Source organism: Saimiri boliviensis, chromosome 12 (genome assembly GCF_048565385.1).
Source record: "Saimiri boliviensis isolate mSaiBol1 chromosome 12, mSaiBol1.pri, whole genome shotgun sequence".
NCBI lineage: Eukaryota > Metazoa > Chordata > Mammalia > Primates > Cebidae > Saimiri > Saimiri boliviensis.
The window spans coordinates 13,231,005-13,249,326 of record NC_133460.1 but is presented as its reverse complement, the minus strand read 5'-3'; the positions used below and the strand labels follow the sequence as shown (position 1 = coordinate 13,249,326).

The following is an 18,322-nucleotide window of genomic DNA, read 5'->3' as shown; positions in this document are numbered from 1 at the left end:
AGGAGCGGTGGCTGCCCAGCCAGAGGGCCCTGACTCTCGGCCCACGTGTATAACTCATACCCCTTCCCCAGCCGAAGGACAGGCGGGCTTTGGCCCCAGCTCCCAGTGCCCCTGCCTGTCCCGCTGGCAGGTCCCACGGCCCATCTGTAGTGCAGCGTGACAAAAAGCTGGGCACGGGAGGCCACGTTCATTAACGTGGTATCCAGGCCAGGAGGCCTCAAGCAAATGTCCCTTGTCAGATGAGAGGAACGGGAAGGGGACATGGTCCTGCCCCGTCCCCTTCCTGCTGAGGTTCCAGTGTTGCTAAGAATCCCAACCCGAGGATGGCTTCTGAAGCCAGCTTGGAACCCAAGCGCCAGACAGTCACAGACCAAGGAGAGACACATATACGAGCCCCCACCTGAGATGTGGCCACAGCTGTCAGGACACTGAGACTGCTACCATGGACACAGGACACAGCCAGCATGCCTGTCACTGACCAGATGAGGCCCCTGACCTCGTGGTGTTCCAGTGCCACGGCAGGAGGTCCAATAAGGACGTAAGAATAAAATGACACAGTGTCATGCCGTTAAGTACCATGAAGGCAACAGAGCAGGTGACAGAGCAGGGTGACCGGGTGGAAAATGGCAGCCAGGGATGGATTGGTGAGACCAGGGTTTTTTGATAGTTGACATTAGAGGAGCAAGGGCTTGACCAGGAATTCAGAACTGGCTATGAGACTTGAGGCCCGGCTCCCAACACCAGGTCCAGCAGCCCTGGGACAGGAAAGCCCCGGCCTGGGGACAGGGGAAAGAGGAGCCAGGACGGCTGGAGCAGAGGGAGGGGAAGGTAGGTAGGAAGGAGGGCATTGGGGCCACGGGGTCTGGGGACCAGCAGAGTAATGCACTGGGGGGGCCCAGCCATGGAGGGACGGGTCTGCAGCTGCCGTGCAGACAAGGGCCTAGAAGGGGACCCTGGGAACCAGGCCAGTCCATCACTCCTGAGTGACAAGGTCAGGGGCACTGGCAGGGAAGCATGGCAGTGGAAGAAAGGCAGGCAGGGTAGTGAAGGCCTTCAATGCCAGGCCAGCACCTGGAGCCGCTCATGACGGTTTTGGGTGACAGTGTGTGTTGTGGGACATTCATGTCGATATCATCATGGAGGGGCTGGAGGCAGGAGAGACAAGCAGCAGGAGGGCCGGTATTGCCAGTGGCCAAGTGCCCAGAGGCTTCCTGGGTCCCCAACCAGGACTCAGTCAAGCTCAAAGAACAAACGACCAGAAGCACCAGGCAACTAGGACACAGGCAGTCGGAGCTGCCCCCGCCCCTCCTGAAGGCGGACAGCTGGGACACAGGCAGGCCGAGCTGCCCTGGCCTCTCCTGAAGGCGGTATTTGCTGGTTGGCTTTTCGCCTCCTGGCGTCCATTGTTCCAGAACGGCATGCTGATTGCATTCTGGAGAATGACCTCTGCCCCAGGGAGCGTGGTCCTGGAAGGTCCGGAACGTCAGCTGCTCCCTGGACCGACCAGCATCTTGAGGGTGTGTCGGGAGGAGCACAGACAGGCTGGGGCTGACGCCCCGCTGTGACAGAATTGTCTTGACGTCCACCACCCCCGATTCCAAGGTCTGCCTTTTCTAGACTGGTCCTGCCTTCCTGTCATTTCTGCAAGCCACCTCATACACTTCTAAGAAACTTCTCTTGTGGTGAGGCCGGCCAGGGCTGGCACTGGCTAGATGCGCTGGGCTTACCAGTGGGCATGTCTCTGCCCACTGACAAAGGGCTGGGCTGGGACCCCGGCTGCCTCTCTGATGGGAAGGTGGGCTTGGGGACTCGTGAGTCCAGGCCCGGTTCTGGGAGGGTCAGCCTCCCACCAGCAGGGGTCAGTCGTTCACGGAGCCCCGGATGCCGGCTCCACCCTGGGTTTACGGAGGTGAACAAGGTGGGGTGTTCCTGCCTTCAGCGGAGGCGGCCAGCCACCAATTCACTGTCCCAAGTTCACTCCCCGCTGCCTCTAAGGCTATTGACGCAATCACACCTTCAGTTTGCTTTGGGAAAGGCCCCTGCTCTCAGCCACGTGCCCTGGGAGGGACAGCCCCGCCTCTCTGTGGAGTGGGTCTGATTTTCTAATGCTAGCCGATCATCCATCCCCACCTCGCAGGTGCCCATGGGGGAGCTGTGGGCCGTGAGGGTGCTTGCAATGGCGTGGGAGCCGCTAAGTGAGAGCCATCCTTTCCTCCCGATACTAGGGTATGATGTGTGAGGCCCGGAAGCATGGCCGCTATTTTGCCACCATGAATAAAGCAGCCGGATTTCCGGGAAACCACCACGTAGGCTCCAAGCATGTGGCCAGCCCAGTGAAAGCACAGCAGACACAGAAATATGGCTGCGTGCTGACGTCGCTGGAACCCCCGGGCCAAGCCTCTCCTTGGGACCCCTGTGTTCAGCCCTTCCTTGTTTCAGCCAGTCTGAGTTGGCTTTTCTGTCATGACTGAAACATCATGACCGACGCTGGGGTTCAAGAGAGGCCTGAAGATGGGGACTTCACAAGTGTGAGGACGGAGGAAGTGCAGGGAGCGAGGAGCTGAGCAGTGCCAAGGGGTGAGCAGGTGCCAGCCAGGGAACAAACCTAGATACCAGAGGGATGGGCACGCAGGCCCAGGGAGCTCTGCAGAGGCTCCGGAGCTGGCGAAGGCAGCGCTGCACCCTGAGCAGTGGGTGGGGGCAGGCGGGGACGCATGGGCAGGGGCCTCACCAGGGGCCACAACCTGCTGCCACAGTGGGGGCGTCCGGGGGTCTTCCGCAGGGAGCACGGAGGCAGGGTGTGGGTTGGGGCTGGCGCTCAGCCTGAGGCAGCAGCGGTGGGGCCGGAGGGCTGCTGGCAGCTGAGCTGGACAGGATCTGGGGACAGTGGGATGCAGAAGGGTCAGGGAGGGGCAGCATGGAGGCCAGCTCCCAGTCCTGGCTGGGGCAGCTAGATGGCAGGGCTGCCGGGCACTGACGGGGAGCAGAGAGCCCAGGGAGGGAGAGCACGCGTCCTGCCCAGACGCCCGGCCTCAGCCCATTCAGGCCAGTGACATATTGGGCTTCTGGCCGGCGGAGTCCAGACTGTGGGGAACTGAGGAAGCCAAGGCTCACACGTCCAGGCTCGGGCCAGCCCAGTCCTGCTGGGACAGCTGGCCACGGCTGGGACTGGAGGCAAGGCCGCCCTGAGCCACGACAGTGAGCTCCCCTGAGCCACCGCTGGGGGCTCCGGTGGCTTCACCTGCTGGAGCCCAAACCCAGGGGGGTCTGAGTGACAAGCAAACTCCAGGAAAGAAGGCAAGGCCACGACATGGACCCTCACACACGGGCTGGAGACCACAGGCAGGGCTGCAGCAACCTTGCAGGATGGTTTATTCCAAAGCTGCGGACAGGGGCAGTTAAGAAGAAAGAGGTGACTCGTGTGGAACCTGCTACACAGATGCCTCCCTTCCAAGAAGGGCCCCCCAGGCGGCCAGCCCCCCAGCAGGGCACCACGGCTAATGCCGCCTGGATCGCAGGGCCTTTCTGTTCAATTTTGAGATACCAGGCTCCCTCTCCTTCTCAGGGTCGAAGACTTCTGTAGACAGAAAAGGCAGGAAAGACAGAGTGAACAGAGGGGCTGGCGGCACAGGGGCAGCAGCTCGAGCCACCAGCGACGTCTCTTGTGCCAAGGACCCTGTCTAGGCCTGTACCGTTCCCACTGCTAACCCTCCCCAGCCCGGGAGAAAGGCAGAGCGAGCCCCGGTCCACAGAGGAACAAACTGAGGGAGCCGTGGACATGCTTTCACGCCCCCTCAGAGGGCCACCAGAGAGAGCCTTGTCTACGCAAGTGCTCCTGTGCCTAGGAATTTCTCCTGGGTTCTGGAAAGCCCTCTGGAATGGTGCGGGCAGCTCCGCCTTCACTTCTGCAGTGGCTGCTTCTAGGATTCAAGCTGCTAACACGGACCCCCACGCACCGTGGAGCCCTTCGGGGGCCGTCTCCAAGGCTTCCCCAGTGCCAGGCCAGTGTCCTGCTGACCCGGCCCTCCCACGAGCACCTCCGGCCCAGGCACCTGGGATCTCGTGGGGCCAGTAGTCGTTGCAGTGGGGGCAGCGCGGTTCGGCATTGGACCGGAAGTACTTGGCCACGCAGGGTAAGTGCATCCTGATCCCACACGTCTCGCAGCTTTGACCCTGAAACAAGAAAGGCCAGTGGCTGTGGCGCTCGTGCACACTTCAGGGCTCCGCAAAGCTCCGGGGACGCCGCGAGGAGAATGGTCGGCAGGCAGCAGGCATCGCGCTACCTTCCGGGCCCCAGATTAATTAATACTGAAAACAATCCCAGCGCCTTAGTGCAGTGGAGCCTTTGGTTTGTTTGCTTGTTCGTTGCAGTCGGTTTCACTAAACAATCCTGTGTACAGGAACGCAGAGACAGAAGCCAAGGGCTCGCCAGCTCCTGCACTCAGATCAGATCCTACAGGAGGCATGTGGACAGCCACAGCTTTTCAGAAGGTTATTTGCTAACATGGATCAAAAGCTTTAAAAAAAAAAAAAAAAAAAAGTGCACTTTGTCCCAGAAACTCCACACAAGGAAATAATCACCAGGTGCCCAAGGATACAGGTGTACGAGGGCCATGAGAGCAACTGCAATTACAAAATACAACTGCGAAACGAAACTGAAAGGACACATCAACGTCCACGCAGGTTCAGTGGTCGCAAAGCCCTGCAAAACATCGGCATGAAACAGACTACTCAGGAAAGCAGCATCGATACAGATGCTCACCACACAACTGCCAAGGCAATGCAGCTTGCACAGAAGACTCAGAAGAGCCTTCCCGAGAAGAATAAAATAAGCGAGAGCCCATGGACTCCAAGAGCAGAGCCGGGAGGAGGGGAGACAGCGCGTCCCTGCGAGCCGCAGTGGGGAGGCGGCCTCTGACATGTCCTGGGAGACCGTCTTGGCCAGATCTCCTAGGAGGAAGCCTGGGAGTGAGGGAGGGCTGGGCTCAGGGCCAGGATGCCGGGAGGTATGTGTGCAGACCCGGGGAGCCGGTGGCCTGCGGTGAGCTCCTGCTCCCTGTCCCATGGGTACCTGGATGAGGAGGCTGTGGCAGATATTGCAGATCTTCACTGCGTCAGGGTACGTCTCCCGGATGTACTGCTCCATCTCCAGGATGGCCCGGCCATGCAGGGTGAACTCCCCTTCCTTCTGCAGGGACACACAGGAGGCAGCCACCCTCAGCCAGGCCCTCTCTCCACTCACCAACCTCTGTTCCCCCTGCCATCCCACAGCCCAGAGCCCAGGAGGATGCAAGGGTCGAGGCAGCTTTTCCCTAACTCCAGCCAGTGGGCATCAGCCACATCCCCCTGGCAGAGCCTCAGCAAGGGAAACTGTGGCAAAGACCCAAAAGGTATGGAGACGAGCTTCCCCTATACCCGCCTTTTCTCAGCACCTGCTATGCCTTCACACCTGACTGCTCCGTCTGCACAGCAGCCACAGCCCTCCTGCAGGTGAGGACCCTGAGGCCCTAGGGTCAGTCTCCCCAGGGTGCGAACCCGAGCACCCACCGCTTCCATCAGCCCCCCACCCCACTCCCAAAGAGCAGCATCCCCGGTGCCTCCCAGCACGTCTGTCTCCAGCTGCAGCAGGGACCCTCAGAGATCACTTCCGGCCACATCACTTTACACGTGGAGCTGGAGGGAGTCTGCAGAGGGCAGACGGGCCCCATCGCACTGTGGGCAGTGGAGCCTCCAGTGGAAGCCAGGCCTCCTGGTTCCCACACCAGGGGCGGGCCACCCATCATGCATGCTGAAAACCCTGGGAGAGCAAGGCAGTGCATGAGCAATGCAGCTCCCCAGGCTGACCCTCCTGCCAGGTCACAGGAGAGCATGGAGGAGGGCCCAAGGGAGGCAAATGACATGGGACCCAGGACACGGACCCATGCAGGCCGATTCCAGCTTCTCCACAGTCAGCTCACGCATTGGACGTCAACCGCGCCCGGAGATGGCGTCACTGACGCCTGCGAGTCACCCGAGTGCTCAACAGCCTTTTCTGTTATTTTCTAATTTTTACAAGCCAGAGCTGTCACTTCCGTTCCTGACAGGTAGAGGCCCCCACCCCGTTCCTGCCTCCATCCTCACAGTGCAGCGTGGAGGGGGTGTGCTTGTGTAACCTGGGCTCGCAGTGCGTTCACTCTGGTGCCCCGGTGGAGGGCCGGGTGGGCACAGAAGGGAGACGGGGCAGAGGTGTGCCATTGGAGTGTGCACTGCAGGAGCAGTGGAAGAGGCCTGGGCACCAGGCACACGTGCCCCGCACCGTGGCAGTTGCTCGTGCACAGGGGCTTTCTGCCCTTCGAGTGCTGTGGGCATGGGAGGATGTGACCAGCCCCCAGGCCGTCCTCGGTCCTCGGTCCTCGGTCCTATGGCTGTTACCTTCCCCAAAGCTCCCAGATCCGTCAAGGCACCCTCTCTCCCCGGCCACCGCCCTCTTCCACCCTCCCCTGCTCCTGCTGCTCTCTGAGCCCACTCTCCTCCAGCCACGTGCTCGATACAAAACAAGCCTGGCCCTGTCACTCTCTCCTCACCACCGCCCCCCTCCTACCCGCCCCCAGGGCTCACCACCCTTAGGTCCAAGAGCCAAGTCCCTGATGCCCATATCCCCCGGGCTCTCCTCATCAGCTTGCCCCAGCAATCTCTGTGCTCCAGTGGCCCTGGCCTTAGCTTCCTGAGCACACCCGCCCCTCTGGCCACAGGGTGGTTGCAGGCTGATGATCCTCCCACCCCAGGCTCCAGGCAACTCCACACAGCCTTCAGCTCGAGTGTCACTTCCTCAGCAGCTGAGGGCCGGTTTCTCTGGGACAGCTGTCATAAAGCCGTGTTTCCTTTCCGTCTGTACCTGGACTGCAGTGGGATGACCGTCTCCCCCTCCAGACATGGCCCCTTGAGAGCGGCCAGCAGCTCTCATTTTGCTCACTCCTGTGTCTGCAGCACCTGCTGTGGGGCCCAGCACTTGGCAGGCCCACGATAAACACCCACGGGAAGATGATACAGACCTCGCACTGATCCCAGAGGAATACCTGACGCTAATGCACATGTTCAAGTTCAGCCTGAGCATGAGATGCATTTTTTTTTTAGTTATTTTATTTTTGAGACAGAGTTTCACCTTGTCGCCCAGGCTGGAGTACAATGGCACCATCTCGGCTCACTGCAACCTCCGCCTCCAGGGTTCAAGCAATTCTTCTGCCTCAGCCACCTGAGTAGCTGGGATTACAGGTGACCGCTACCACTCAGCTAATTTTTTTTGCATTTTTAGTACAGATGGAGTGTCACTGACCTGTGCGCAATGGTTGTGCCTTGTGCTAGGCACGCACGCTCTTAGGTGCAAAGTGCTGTGATTAGGGATGTTGGGGCACTCGGCTTTAGGGGCTTGTGACAACAGGGGACTTCGGTGGACTTCTTTACGCATCTCTATGTTCTAATCCACCTGTCACGAGCAGGTGTATTTCTTGTAACATTGTGAGTTTTAACTCGGTTCCTCTGGAACCTCATCTACCTGTCTGGTCGTCCATTCGGCAAGCATTTACTGAGTGTCTGAGGTGCCAGCACGACATTCTGCAACGGAGATCAGCTTTGAAGAGGTATAACCCCGCCCTTAAAAAACCTGGCCCATGGCCAGGCGTGGTGGCTCACACCTGTAATGCCAGCACTTTGGGAGGCCGAGGCGGGAGGATCACCTGAGGTCAGGAGTTCGAAACCAGCCTGGCCAACATGGCAATGCCCCATCTCTACTAAAAATACAAAATTAGCAGGGCAGGGTGGCGCATGCCTGTCATCCCAGCTACTCAGGAGGCTGAGACGGGAGAATCCCTTGAATCCAGGAGACAGAGTTTGTGGCGAGCTGAGATCGCGCCACTGCACTCTAGCCTCGGCAACAACATCGAGACTCTGTCTCAAAAAAAAAAAAAAGGAAAAAAAAAAGAACTTGGCCTAAAAAGGGGCTGCACCCCAAGCGAGAACGGTCATGTATAACCTAACCCAGGCGTCCCCCAACTCTTTACACAGGGGGCCAGTTCACTGTCCCTCAGACCGCTGGAGGGCCGCCACATACTGCGCTCATCTCACTGACCACCAGTGAAAGAGGTGCCCCTTCCTGAAGTGCGGCGGGGGGCCGGATAAATGGCCTCAGGGGGCCGGGGCGCAGGCCATAGTTTGGGGACGCCTGACCTAAGCAGACAGAATATTCCCTAGTGTCAAATACAGCCCGGAGGGGAAGAAAAACAGCGACACAGCCATTGATGGGGAGCTGCAGTCCCCACACCGGTGCCTGAACTCGGCCCTGCCCCTCTCAGGGTGTCCGATGTCAATGGCATCCAGACCCCTGAGCTGTCAGCTAAAAACAAAGCTAGGGGAGCCACTGCCAGGCAGCAGGCAGCCTCAGAGACATGACCCCCTGTGACCTCTCCACCTCTTTCTTCCCATCAGGTACCCCAGGAACTGAAATCGGGTCAGGTTCCTGGGACAGGCCCACCCTACCTAGAAATTAGTAACTCAGAACCCAAACTTCCCCAGCAAGCACCTAGGAGGGCCCAGCTGTGGTCAACCGGGCAAACACTGAGCTGCTGAAAACAGGGCCGCCTTTTGTGGAAAAAGAACTGAAACATTTGATCTGCTGCATTCAGATGTGACTTACAGGAATGTACCCAGCAGGCCCTGCACTCACCGGAGCTCCCAGCCCTGCCCTCGACCCCGTGACCTCTGCCCTCACCCCCTGTCACCGCTCCACCTCTTTCTACCCATCAGGTACCCCGGGAACTGAATTCGGGTCAGGTTCCTGGGACAGGCCCACCCTCCACAGAAATCAGCAACTCAGAACCCAAACTTCCCCAACCCAGAGGCGAGCCTTCCTGAAATGGAAGCAGAGAATCACCACAGCCACAAGCGGCAGCCTCTGGCCAAGAATCTGACCACCAAGTGAGGAAGCGGGGCCCAACACCAGGACGTCCTCAACGCACACGGGCGCGGGCACGGGCACCTGGGCGGGCACAGCTGGGGTCAACTCCGCAAACCCTGAGCTCTTAAAAACAGGGCTGCCTCTCATGGAAAAACAACTGAAATACTGGTTCTGCCGCATTCAGGAGGGCTAGACGTGGGGTGGGGCCACATCCAGAAATGGGAGCTGCAGTGGGGGCCTGTCCCAAATGTCACAGCCCCTCTCCTGAAGCTTGTCTGTGCCTCCTCTGAGCACAGGCCCTGAGGAACTCGCTTCTGACCATGACTAGTGGTAACGTCGGCAATTCTTCTGCCGCCTCCCCCGCAAGCCAGGCAGCCCATGAGCAAGCATGTTACTGTGTGGTCCCATTCCTGCTCCTTACACACCCAGCCCCGAGGGGGAAACGCCGCTGCCCTCTTACAGGGACATGAGGTCACCTGGCTCAGGGACCAGACCCGAGTTAGACATGAGAACCATGCTCTCAGCCCGGAACTGCACTGCCTCTCAGTGTGTGGACTAGAGGCCTGAGCCTGGGGCCCAAAGCCCTGGAGGCAGCTCCTGGCTCTGCCACTTCTGGCCGTGGCATCTTGAACACATCATGTGAGTGAACAGGGAGTGGGAGGCGGGAGGGGCAGGGCCCAAGTCCTCCTGACGGGGTCAGTGCTGGAATGCATGAAAGCAGATAAGGGATCTGAGAAGGCCAGGCTCCACAGACATCGGTTGGCTACAAATATGATTTTGGAGAAATACTGTTACTCACTCGAAAAAGCGAGCCTGGCTGGGAAAACCATGAGACACACAGTACCTCAATCAGCCACTTGTTTTGGACAAACTTCTGCAGCACCTGCTCCGCTTCCTTCTTCTTCATCTTCTTGCCTTTAAGCTGATCCACCAGGTTCAAAATGTTCGTGGAAGACGCAAAGCCACTTTCTGAGTCAATGATCAGTTCCAGCTGGAAGGAAGAGCAGGTACCATGCCCATCTATTAGCCTGGCCAAAACAGCTTTTAAATGGTAACACCAAGTCTGGCAGGGACACAGTAAAACCACTCAGATCACAGGCAGAACTGTACACTGGCATGGCCTTCCAGAAAAATGATTTAATTAATATGCATCAACAGCCAGGACTGGGTTCTGTTCTTTTGACTCACATCTGAGAGGTCACTCCCATAACATCATCCCAAATAAATCATCTTAATGTCCCCGAATCAAAAAGCGTCGCTTTGCCTCATGGCTGGCCTCAGAGGCAGTGAGAGAGAGACAGCAGGCAGGCACCGCTGGGGAAGACGGGTTCCTACACACACAGGTGTGTGCTCAGCTCAGCCCCTGCTCCTCAACTTGTCGGCTAATAGTCCCCCCAGGAGAGATCTACAAGGAATGATTCCTGCACGTGGTTCTCAGAGATTTGGATTTGACAGATCGAGAGTAGGGCTGAAATGCCTGAATTCTTTTTCACCTCTGCAGTTATCATTGCATCTGGGCCTGAGAACCACTCTTGGCCAGGTGTTTGACCCGAGGGCTGAGCAAATCGCGCTGAAGCCAGGTAGAGCAGGGCCTCTCAAATGTGCATGTGCAAACGATTCAGTGGGCCACCTGGCAAAAATGCAGATTCAGACTCGGCAGTCTAGAACGGGGACTGGGACCTGGCCTTTCTAACAAACGCCCAGGCGATGCTGCTGCTGCTGCCGCCTTTGGAGCAGCCAGGCAGGAGCTCCTGTCATTACCCATGAGGCCCTGCTCTTGCCCATCCAGCTGGGGCTCACACCTGGCTCACACCTGGCCCAGCACTTCCTTTCCAGGCAGCCACGGTGGCCCCCTCAGCTATCACCTGGCAGCTGTGAATTCCAGATGGGTACACAGTGACATCTCCCTGCAAAGCCCTTTCTCACACAGCAATGGTGGCCCATGTACCCCCAGTGATACTTGAAGATTCCAGTTGCCACTTCTAACGATGGAGACAGAACTTTCCCGTAAGAAGCCCGGCCAATGGGCCGTGGGGATTACTGTACTCACAGCCTTTCTAAACAGATCCAGCTCGTTCTCTGCAAAATCCGTAGCCATTTTGGAAACTGAAGTTGTAGCAAGATTCACCTAAGAAATAAGTCCGCGTGACAGTCAGGCTGGGCCCTTCGTGTCGGTTAACGCATCACAGTCTCGCTCGCGCTCTCCCTCCCTCCCTCCCACCCCCTCCTCGGTCTCTGGCCAGTCACTGAGCTCCTGTATCCAGGCACTGCGGGCCGCAGGGATGGATCTGTAACTAGGCATATATTACAGACTTTATTCTTTAGCTCAGTCCACGTGCTGCACTCTCAGAAGTTTTAGAATTCCAAAGGGTACATGGTATTTTCCAAACTCAGATCAATTTGGGAGATTTGTCTGCATGTTAATGGAAATTCAAATGCAAAAGGCATTGAGAAGTCCAGTAGCAAAGAAATCTACTCTGCTGTGTCTGACCAGCATTCCCACAGTTCACTGACTGTGATGTTTTTTCCAGGAAATTGAGTTTGGGAATCCCTGGACCAGAGTGCTCCTTTCGGAGTATAGCCTGGCTGGGAGGAGCCAGATGTCCTCTACCAGTCCGCGGTGTTCCCTAGCCAGGGATGGGGCATGCCAGCTTCCATGTATTCACTCCTGTATTTCACCCTGGTCCCTACCTGCGAGGGTAAATCTGAAAACCACTGAAGGCTCCAAGTGGGTGGCAATCCCTGACGCTCCTACCCTTTCTTTAAAACCATTTTCTCCCTTTATTCCTAATATTCCATACATTTGGAGTGACTTCTTTGCAGAGAACTGTCCAAAAGCAAAATCGAACCAAAGCAAACACAGGCTGCCATGTCGGACAGAGGCTCCGTGTGGGCAGTGACATGAGCACTGAGGTCCCAGATTCGAGTTCTGGTCACCCCGACCCTGAAAACCGAAAGATAGCACAGGCGTCGGAGGCCTGCTGTGCACACAGGAAGGCAGGCTGGGTCGGGGGCCGGCCTGGTCTCAGTTTCTTTGTCCACTTCACTTACACTCAGCCCTATCTAGGAAGGGAGCATTTTACAAACGGGGACATGCGTTCCAGTTCCGCTCAAATGCCACTAGAGGGCTCTGCCGGGCACTCACCAGCGCATAAATGGGTCTCCCATCATCTTCCGTGACTCCTCTCTTTATCTCAATATACAAGGACTCCAAGACACTGTTAATGTTGTTGATGAAGTCCTCCAACTTATCTACGGTGGCATTGCCTGGAAATAAACAGACCAGAAAAAGGGGGGTGGGGGATGGCTTGCTTGAATCATTCCATCCCATCTCAACACAGGGGACGTCAACGCCAGACACGGGCGGAGGCTACAGCCTCTTGGGTGAACGCCAGTGCCTCGTGGCTTGTTTCTTCCTGGAGTACTCAGAAGACAAGCAGACAACAGACGGAGGGCGTCATGAGGCAGGGGGGCCGGGGAGATGCTATCTGCGAACACGGAGGCTGCTGCGGGCTTCCTGTCTGCTCGCTGCCTCCTGGTGAGAGTCCAGTCGGCACCTCCAGCATATCACTGGACGACATGCTCCGAGCCTGCACTGAGCTCCCACCGAACCCGCATCCCATCCCATCTCAGCCCTCCACCTCATCCCCAGCGCTCCGCGAGAGGCCTCTGTCCCTGCATGTCCCCACGTGTCTTAGCTGGAGCTTTATTCCTTTCTCTCTTTATTTGACATCCACTTATGTTCAATTACATGCCTGGCCCGGGCTAGACAGTAAGAATAACAAGTAGGGTGAGACAGGCAGCTTGCAGCAAGCCCTCAGCATGGAAAGGCCCTGTCCCCGATACCTTTCGTCGTCATGAATCCACCCTCCAGCAGCCCTCTTGGCACAGAGTAAGAGGCTGAGTTGCAGAGAAGTGCACTGACTCACCCAGAGTCACACCACAAGGCCTGGGCATTGACCTCTCTGTCACCCACCTCCCCTGGTCCTGCCCACAGGACGCTCACAGCCCAGGGGCCGCCATCCAGGTCCATCAGACTGAGGAGGAGGCACCCACAGTATTGCAGAGGGCTCCGCTGAATGGACATCAATCAGCCAGGGAAGGAAGGAAGGCAGGGAGACTGTGGTGGCAGGGAGCCAGACCACACAGGGCCTGTGGCCGGTGACAGCAGGGCCTTTCTTCTGCGGCACCAGGAAGCCTCTGAGCACAGAACAGTGGAAGGGCATGGCCAGCTTTGTGTCCCTTTTATGCTGTGAAACTTTTTTTTTTTTTTTTTTTGAAACAGCATCTCGCTCTTGCAGAGGCTGGAGTGCAGTGGCATAATCTTGGCTCACTACAACCTCCACCTCCAGGGTTCAAGCCTCAGCCTCCTGAGGAGTTGAGATCATAGGCACCCGCCACCATGCCCGACAGGGTTTTATCATGTTGGCCAGGCTGACCTCAAACTCCTGACCTCAAGTGACCTGCCCTCCTTGGCCTCCCAAATTGCTGAGATTACAGGCATGAGCCACCTCGCCCAGCTTGTGCTGCAAAACTTTTTAAAGCAAGAGTATGTATTGCTGTTTTCGCTGTGTTTATATATTAAAATAATTTCAAAAGATTCATGCCTTAGAAAATCATTCTAAAAAAAAATGCAGGAAAAAACAGGCAATATGATACATTTATGTGTGAAACAGAAGTAGAACCCATGAAACAGTCCCATAGGAAAAGGCCCAGCAGGTTACCCACGGGACTGATGCCCAAGGCCATCGCCAGGAAGCGACTAAATGAGGGGTCCTTGGAGGGTACACGCGCTGTGTCTGTGTTTGATTTCTTACCGGCAGAGGTATTTCTAAGTGACCTGTATAACTCAAGATTCACAAAGTTTAAAAAAAAAAAAAAAAAAAAAAAGGTCACGCTGGCGACAACGGAGGATGTGGCCGTGTGAAAAAGTCAAGGACAACCCAGGCCAATGAGCTCTATGAGAGGATCAGACGGTGAGAGCGCAGAAAAGCTGAGAACAAAGCCCAGCGGGGAGCTAATCTTCCATTTCAGTAAAGTTTTTAAAAGGCAGTTTAAATAAAAAATAAGTCCTAATAAGTGGGTGGAATGTGGACGTGGTGAAACTGTAACATATGCCAATGACATCTGGCCTCGGCGGCTGGGCAGCAGGCATCAGGAGCGGGGCGTGGCCTGGTTTTCTGCCTTCATGCCTCTGTTCACCGGGCCCTCCTTTCTGAAAAGCCCTCCCTCCGCTGCTGCAGCCGGCTCGGACGGCCCGTTTTTCCAGGAAATGTTCTCTTCGGCCCCGGATGCTGTCCTCCTCTTCCACACCACGCAAGGCAGCTCTCTGCCGGTGTGGGAGCAGAGCTCTTCTGTACCCGCCTGTGCCAGTGACTTGGCCAGACCCTTTTCCACCCCAGAGCAGTCAACGCTGGGCAGTTCAGGCGCAAGGGGACCAGACATCAAAAAGCCTCGCTCCGTGCAGAGTGAGTGGCAGGAACCTTGTCCACCCAGTGTGACACCGGGGCAAGTCTCACCTCCCTCTGAAAGTGACAACTCACAGTTTCCGCTAACGAGGCCCCTCCTGGGTGTCACCAAGAACAGTGTGCCCTGTGGGCAGATGAAGCTTTCTGATCTACTGGACTTTCCAGACACCCCGTTGAGGGAAGGGAGCCAGCAGCCCTCTCCGCCCTTCCCCTCTCCGCACCGCCTCTGGGTTGGCGTCCCGCCTCATTTTTCTGAAACCATGAGTGTTTTGCGGCATTTTCGTCTGACCAGCCACTTCCTCCTACTGTACTCGCTCAGTGCAGATCCCAGCCTCCACGTGGGTGCTCCCGTTCCCTCTGCCATCGCCCTTCCTCACGCTTCCTGCATCAGGGTCAGGGCCACGCTCTCCACCGCTACCCTGGAACTGTTTCTCACAAAGACGCCCTGCCATTGCAGCTCCTCTTAATCATGACCGGAGAATAAACTTCTCTTACGCTCAGCACCCCCGAACCCCTGAACTGACTCCTCTGGCAGCAACAGAGGTGGCCTGGCGGCACGGGGCCAGCAGCAGAGGCCTGGGCTCCCACCATCCTGCCCCCCTGCTCTGTGGGGCCCTGCGTGAGCCTCTCCCCCACTTCTCATCTCTAAAGGCCACACACTGTCTTGCCTCCAGCCTCACACATGTCCAGAACCCTCTTCCCTCCCGCCTCTCTACCACCTCCTCCGGCTGCCACTCCAGCCTCCCGATCCTCTGGCAGCCTCCCGTACAGGCCTTCCCTGACCAGATGAGCTGCGGTTCCCAGCTCGGTCCTCCCATGGCTCCGGCACTCCCTTCCATGTCACACAGCGCTCCGGCTACTGCGTCCGGCTGCCCCAGGACACGCGTCAGCTGGTGACGCCTGCCAGCCTAGCAGCCATTTCCCTCCCTAACAAGACCTTCACCTTTTTCCCTTCTTTTTTTAAATTGTCTTTCTCCTACGTTTGCCGTTTTGGTGAGAGAATAATTCCAGGTACGATATTCAGGAAACCGGAAAGCAGGAAGCTCAAGGGACCAGAGATGAGGGCAGCCAGGAGTGGAAGGAGGACCCACATCGGCCAACCAGACACTCTTCCAATCTGAGCAAGGGACGAAAGGAAGCTTGGAGGTGGCTCCAGCCCAGTAGCTCCAGCAGGGGGCCAGCTGCTCTGGCCATGTGGTGGTGCCATGCTTCCTGCCCAGCCCTGACTGGGCACCTGACCACCAATAAGTCCTATGTGCCCCTCCCCTGACAGCATTCCGTCATACTCCTTTTTTTTTTTTTTTTTTTTTTTTGAGACAGAGTGTCACAGTATCACTCCATCGCCCAGGCTGGAGTGCAGTGGGGCAATCTCAGCTCGCTGCAACCTCCACCTCCCAGGTTCAAGCGATCCTCCCACCTCAGCCTCCCGAGTCACTAGGATTACAGGCATTTTGCCGTCACATCTGGCTAATTTTTTTTTTTGTATTTTTAGTGCAGATGAGATCTGACTATGTTGGCCAGGCTGGTCTCAAACTCCTCACCTCAAATGATCCGCCCACCTCAGCCTCCCAGTGTCTTCGGATTACAGGCATGAACCACCACATCTGGCCCCAGATGCCCCAGATGCCCTTTCTCAGTTGCCCCAGAACTGGGGTCTCTCGCTTGCTCCCAAGATCCTTAAGATGCCCAGTAAGCATCGAGGTCCCACCACATCGGTGCTTCCCAGCCTCAGGTCTTCAGGACAACTAACATCCGACTCTGCCCTGCTCTCTCCCTGGATCCTGCAGCCCTGATGGAGGAGGGATACACTGGGCTAAAGGCATGTGTGAGGATCCTTTTCGACCTCAATATCCTACGAGCCCATGGTCATGACAAAGGGTGGGGAATAAAGTCCGGATCGTGGGATTCTGAGACAACCGCTTCCAGTCTTAGAAATACCGCTTTGAGGATTTAGGAGTTAATTAACACCACCACTCCTTTCTTCAGAATCCAGAACCAACTGAAGAAAAAGACGCGGCCTTCACTAAATATCAAAACACCAGGTTTTTTGCAGGTAAAGCTGGATCTGAGGCTGGTTCTCTGCACACCACCAACCCGCAGTCAGTGATATGGGAGGCCTAGCTATGAGGACAGAGGAACGAGGCCCGGCCCTAACACAGATGTCTCTTCTAGAGAGAAAGAGACACCCTAACCAGGACAACTAGCACTATGTTTGAATCAAGAAAGCTGAACCTCTAACCCTCTAAACACAGTGCTACCTGTGTTTTCTCTACTTGGAAGAGGCAGGATATGTCTGGAATTCTTAGGGCTGCAGTAAAGTAGCTTGTGTTAGGCTATAATCAAGGGGCCTGCAAATGTGTGGCTGTAATTCACCTTATTATGTGCCAGCGCCATGTATTCACAGGGTGCATTTCATCGTGACAATAACAGTAACTCCGTAAGGCACATCGTTAATGTCGTCTACATACGCAGGAGGCTTGGAGAGGTTACCAACTTGCTCATAGTTTCCATAACTTGGAAATGGACCCCAGGCTTGCCCGACCCCAGATCCTGGGCTCCCACGCACTAAGCCACACGGTTCTGCAGAGCAAGCCTGAGGACATCTGCTATACCAGACCCCACTGTCATCTCATCTACACCCTCCTGTACCTGCCCTGGGCTTCAGAGTCGCCGAGAGAGACTGGGCCAGCAGGGAACGATGGAAGGCATCTGGGCAGCACCTGAGTAAGACCCCAGAGGTGGGGCTGAAGGAGGAGCTGCACTCAGGGAGACACATCTGCCCTGCCCCACTGTGCCCCACCCAGCCCAGCTCCGCCCAGCCCCGCCCCTCCCCGCTCAGCCCCGCCCAGCCCCACCCAGCCCAGCAGCATCCATCATCCCCTCTGCCCAGCCCTGAGCACCGGGCCAGGTCCAGGGTAGGTGGACGCCACGGAGCAGCAGGAACAGCTGAGGAAAGGTGAAGACCCCGGAGCGGCCAGAGCCACTCTTCCTTTAGCAGGAAGTGCCTGTCAGTGGTGGCAACTGAAAATGGGCCTTCAGGCAATGGACAAGCACGGAACCAAACAGGACGCTTCTCCCCTAAGGAGCAGGGGCTGGCTCCAGTCATCTTGAGAGATTATTTTTTTGGACTAATTCCGAATACATTTTCTCCTTTTCTTTTACAATTAAATTTTCAGGCCAGGTGTAGCTTACATCTGTAATCCCAATGCTTTGGAAGGCCAAGACAGGAGGATCGCTTGAGGTCAGGAGTTCAAGACCAACAGATCAAAACCTCATCTCTACAAAAACCTTTAAAAATTAGCCAGGAGGGACTCCATGTTTGGGTCCCCTTCCACGAACACCTCCTTCATGAAAGCCATCTTTCTCTCTCCTGGATTTTCCCTCTGGGGTCCCCTTCCACATTCTCTCATGGAAGCCTCTCTTCCCCTCCTAAACTCCATCTCTCTCTATTCCCTTCCACTCAGTGTGGAAGCTGCTTTCCTCTCCTGGATTCCATCTCTCTGGATTCTCTCACTCAGTGTGAGAGTGAGCTGTTCTTTCTCCTTCTCCTGTTTCTCTCTCTCTCTAAATAAACCACTTTCTACAAACAAACAAACAAAAATTAGCCAGGCATGGTGGGGTGTGCCTTTAGCCCCAGCTACTTGGGAGGCCACAGCAAGAGGGAGCTTGAGCCCAGGAGTTGAGACTGCAGTGAGCTATGATCGCATCACTGCATTCCAGCCCGGGCGACAGAGCCTGACCGTCTCTCAAAACATTAAACGAATCATTAAAGTAAATTGGAATGTAACTTTACTAAGGACCCTCTTCTTGCTCTATCGGGGTCCCCACTTCCCAGAGGCTACTGGAACTGAGGATTGACTGTTTACTGTTGGGAAGTCTACCACCCTGACCTCTGACCAACAAATAGTTTTGTTCTAAACTAGGC

General features: G+C 56.4%; 1 protein-coding gene across 2 annotated transcripts in view; it reads right to left on the bottom strand.

Annotated features, from left to right (window-relative positions):
* Positions 1-3,349: 3,349 nt before the first annotated feature.
* NSMCE1 (NSE1 homolog, SMC5-SMC6 complex component) overlaps positions 3,350-18,322 on the bottom strand; it is a 38,940-nt gene continuing 23,967 nt past the window's right edge. For both annotated transcript variants that reach the window (XM_010340810.2, XM_039477924.2), the window contains 6 exons: positions 12,075-12,196; positions 10,980-11,057; positions 9,774-9,920; positions 5,072-5,188; positions 4,053-4,173; positions 3,350-3,577 (listed from right to left, as the gene is read on the bottom strand). In XM_010340810.2, the coding sequence (XP_010339112.1) occupies positions 3,498-3,577; positions 4,053-4,173; positions 5,072-5,188; positions 9,774-9,920; positions 10,980-11,057; positions 12,075-12,196 (665 nt within the window). In that variant the 3' untranslated portion in view covers positions 3,350-3,497. The remainder of the gene's footprint in view (positions 3,578-4,052; positions 4,174-5,071; positions 5,189-9,773; positions 9,921-10,979; positions 11,058-12,074; positions 12,197-18,322) is intronic.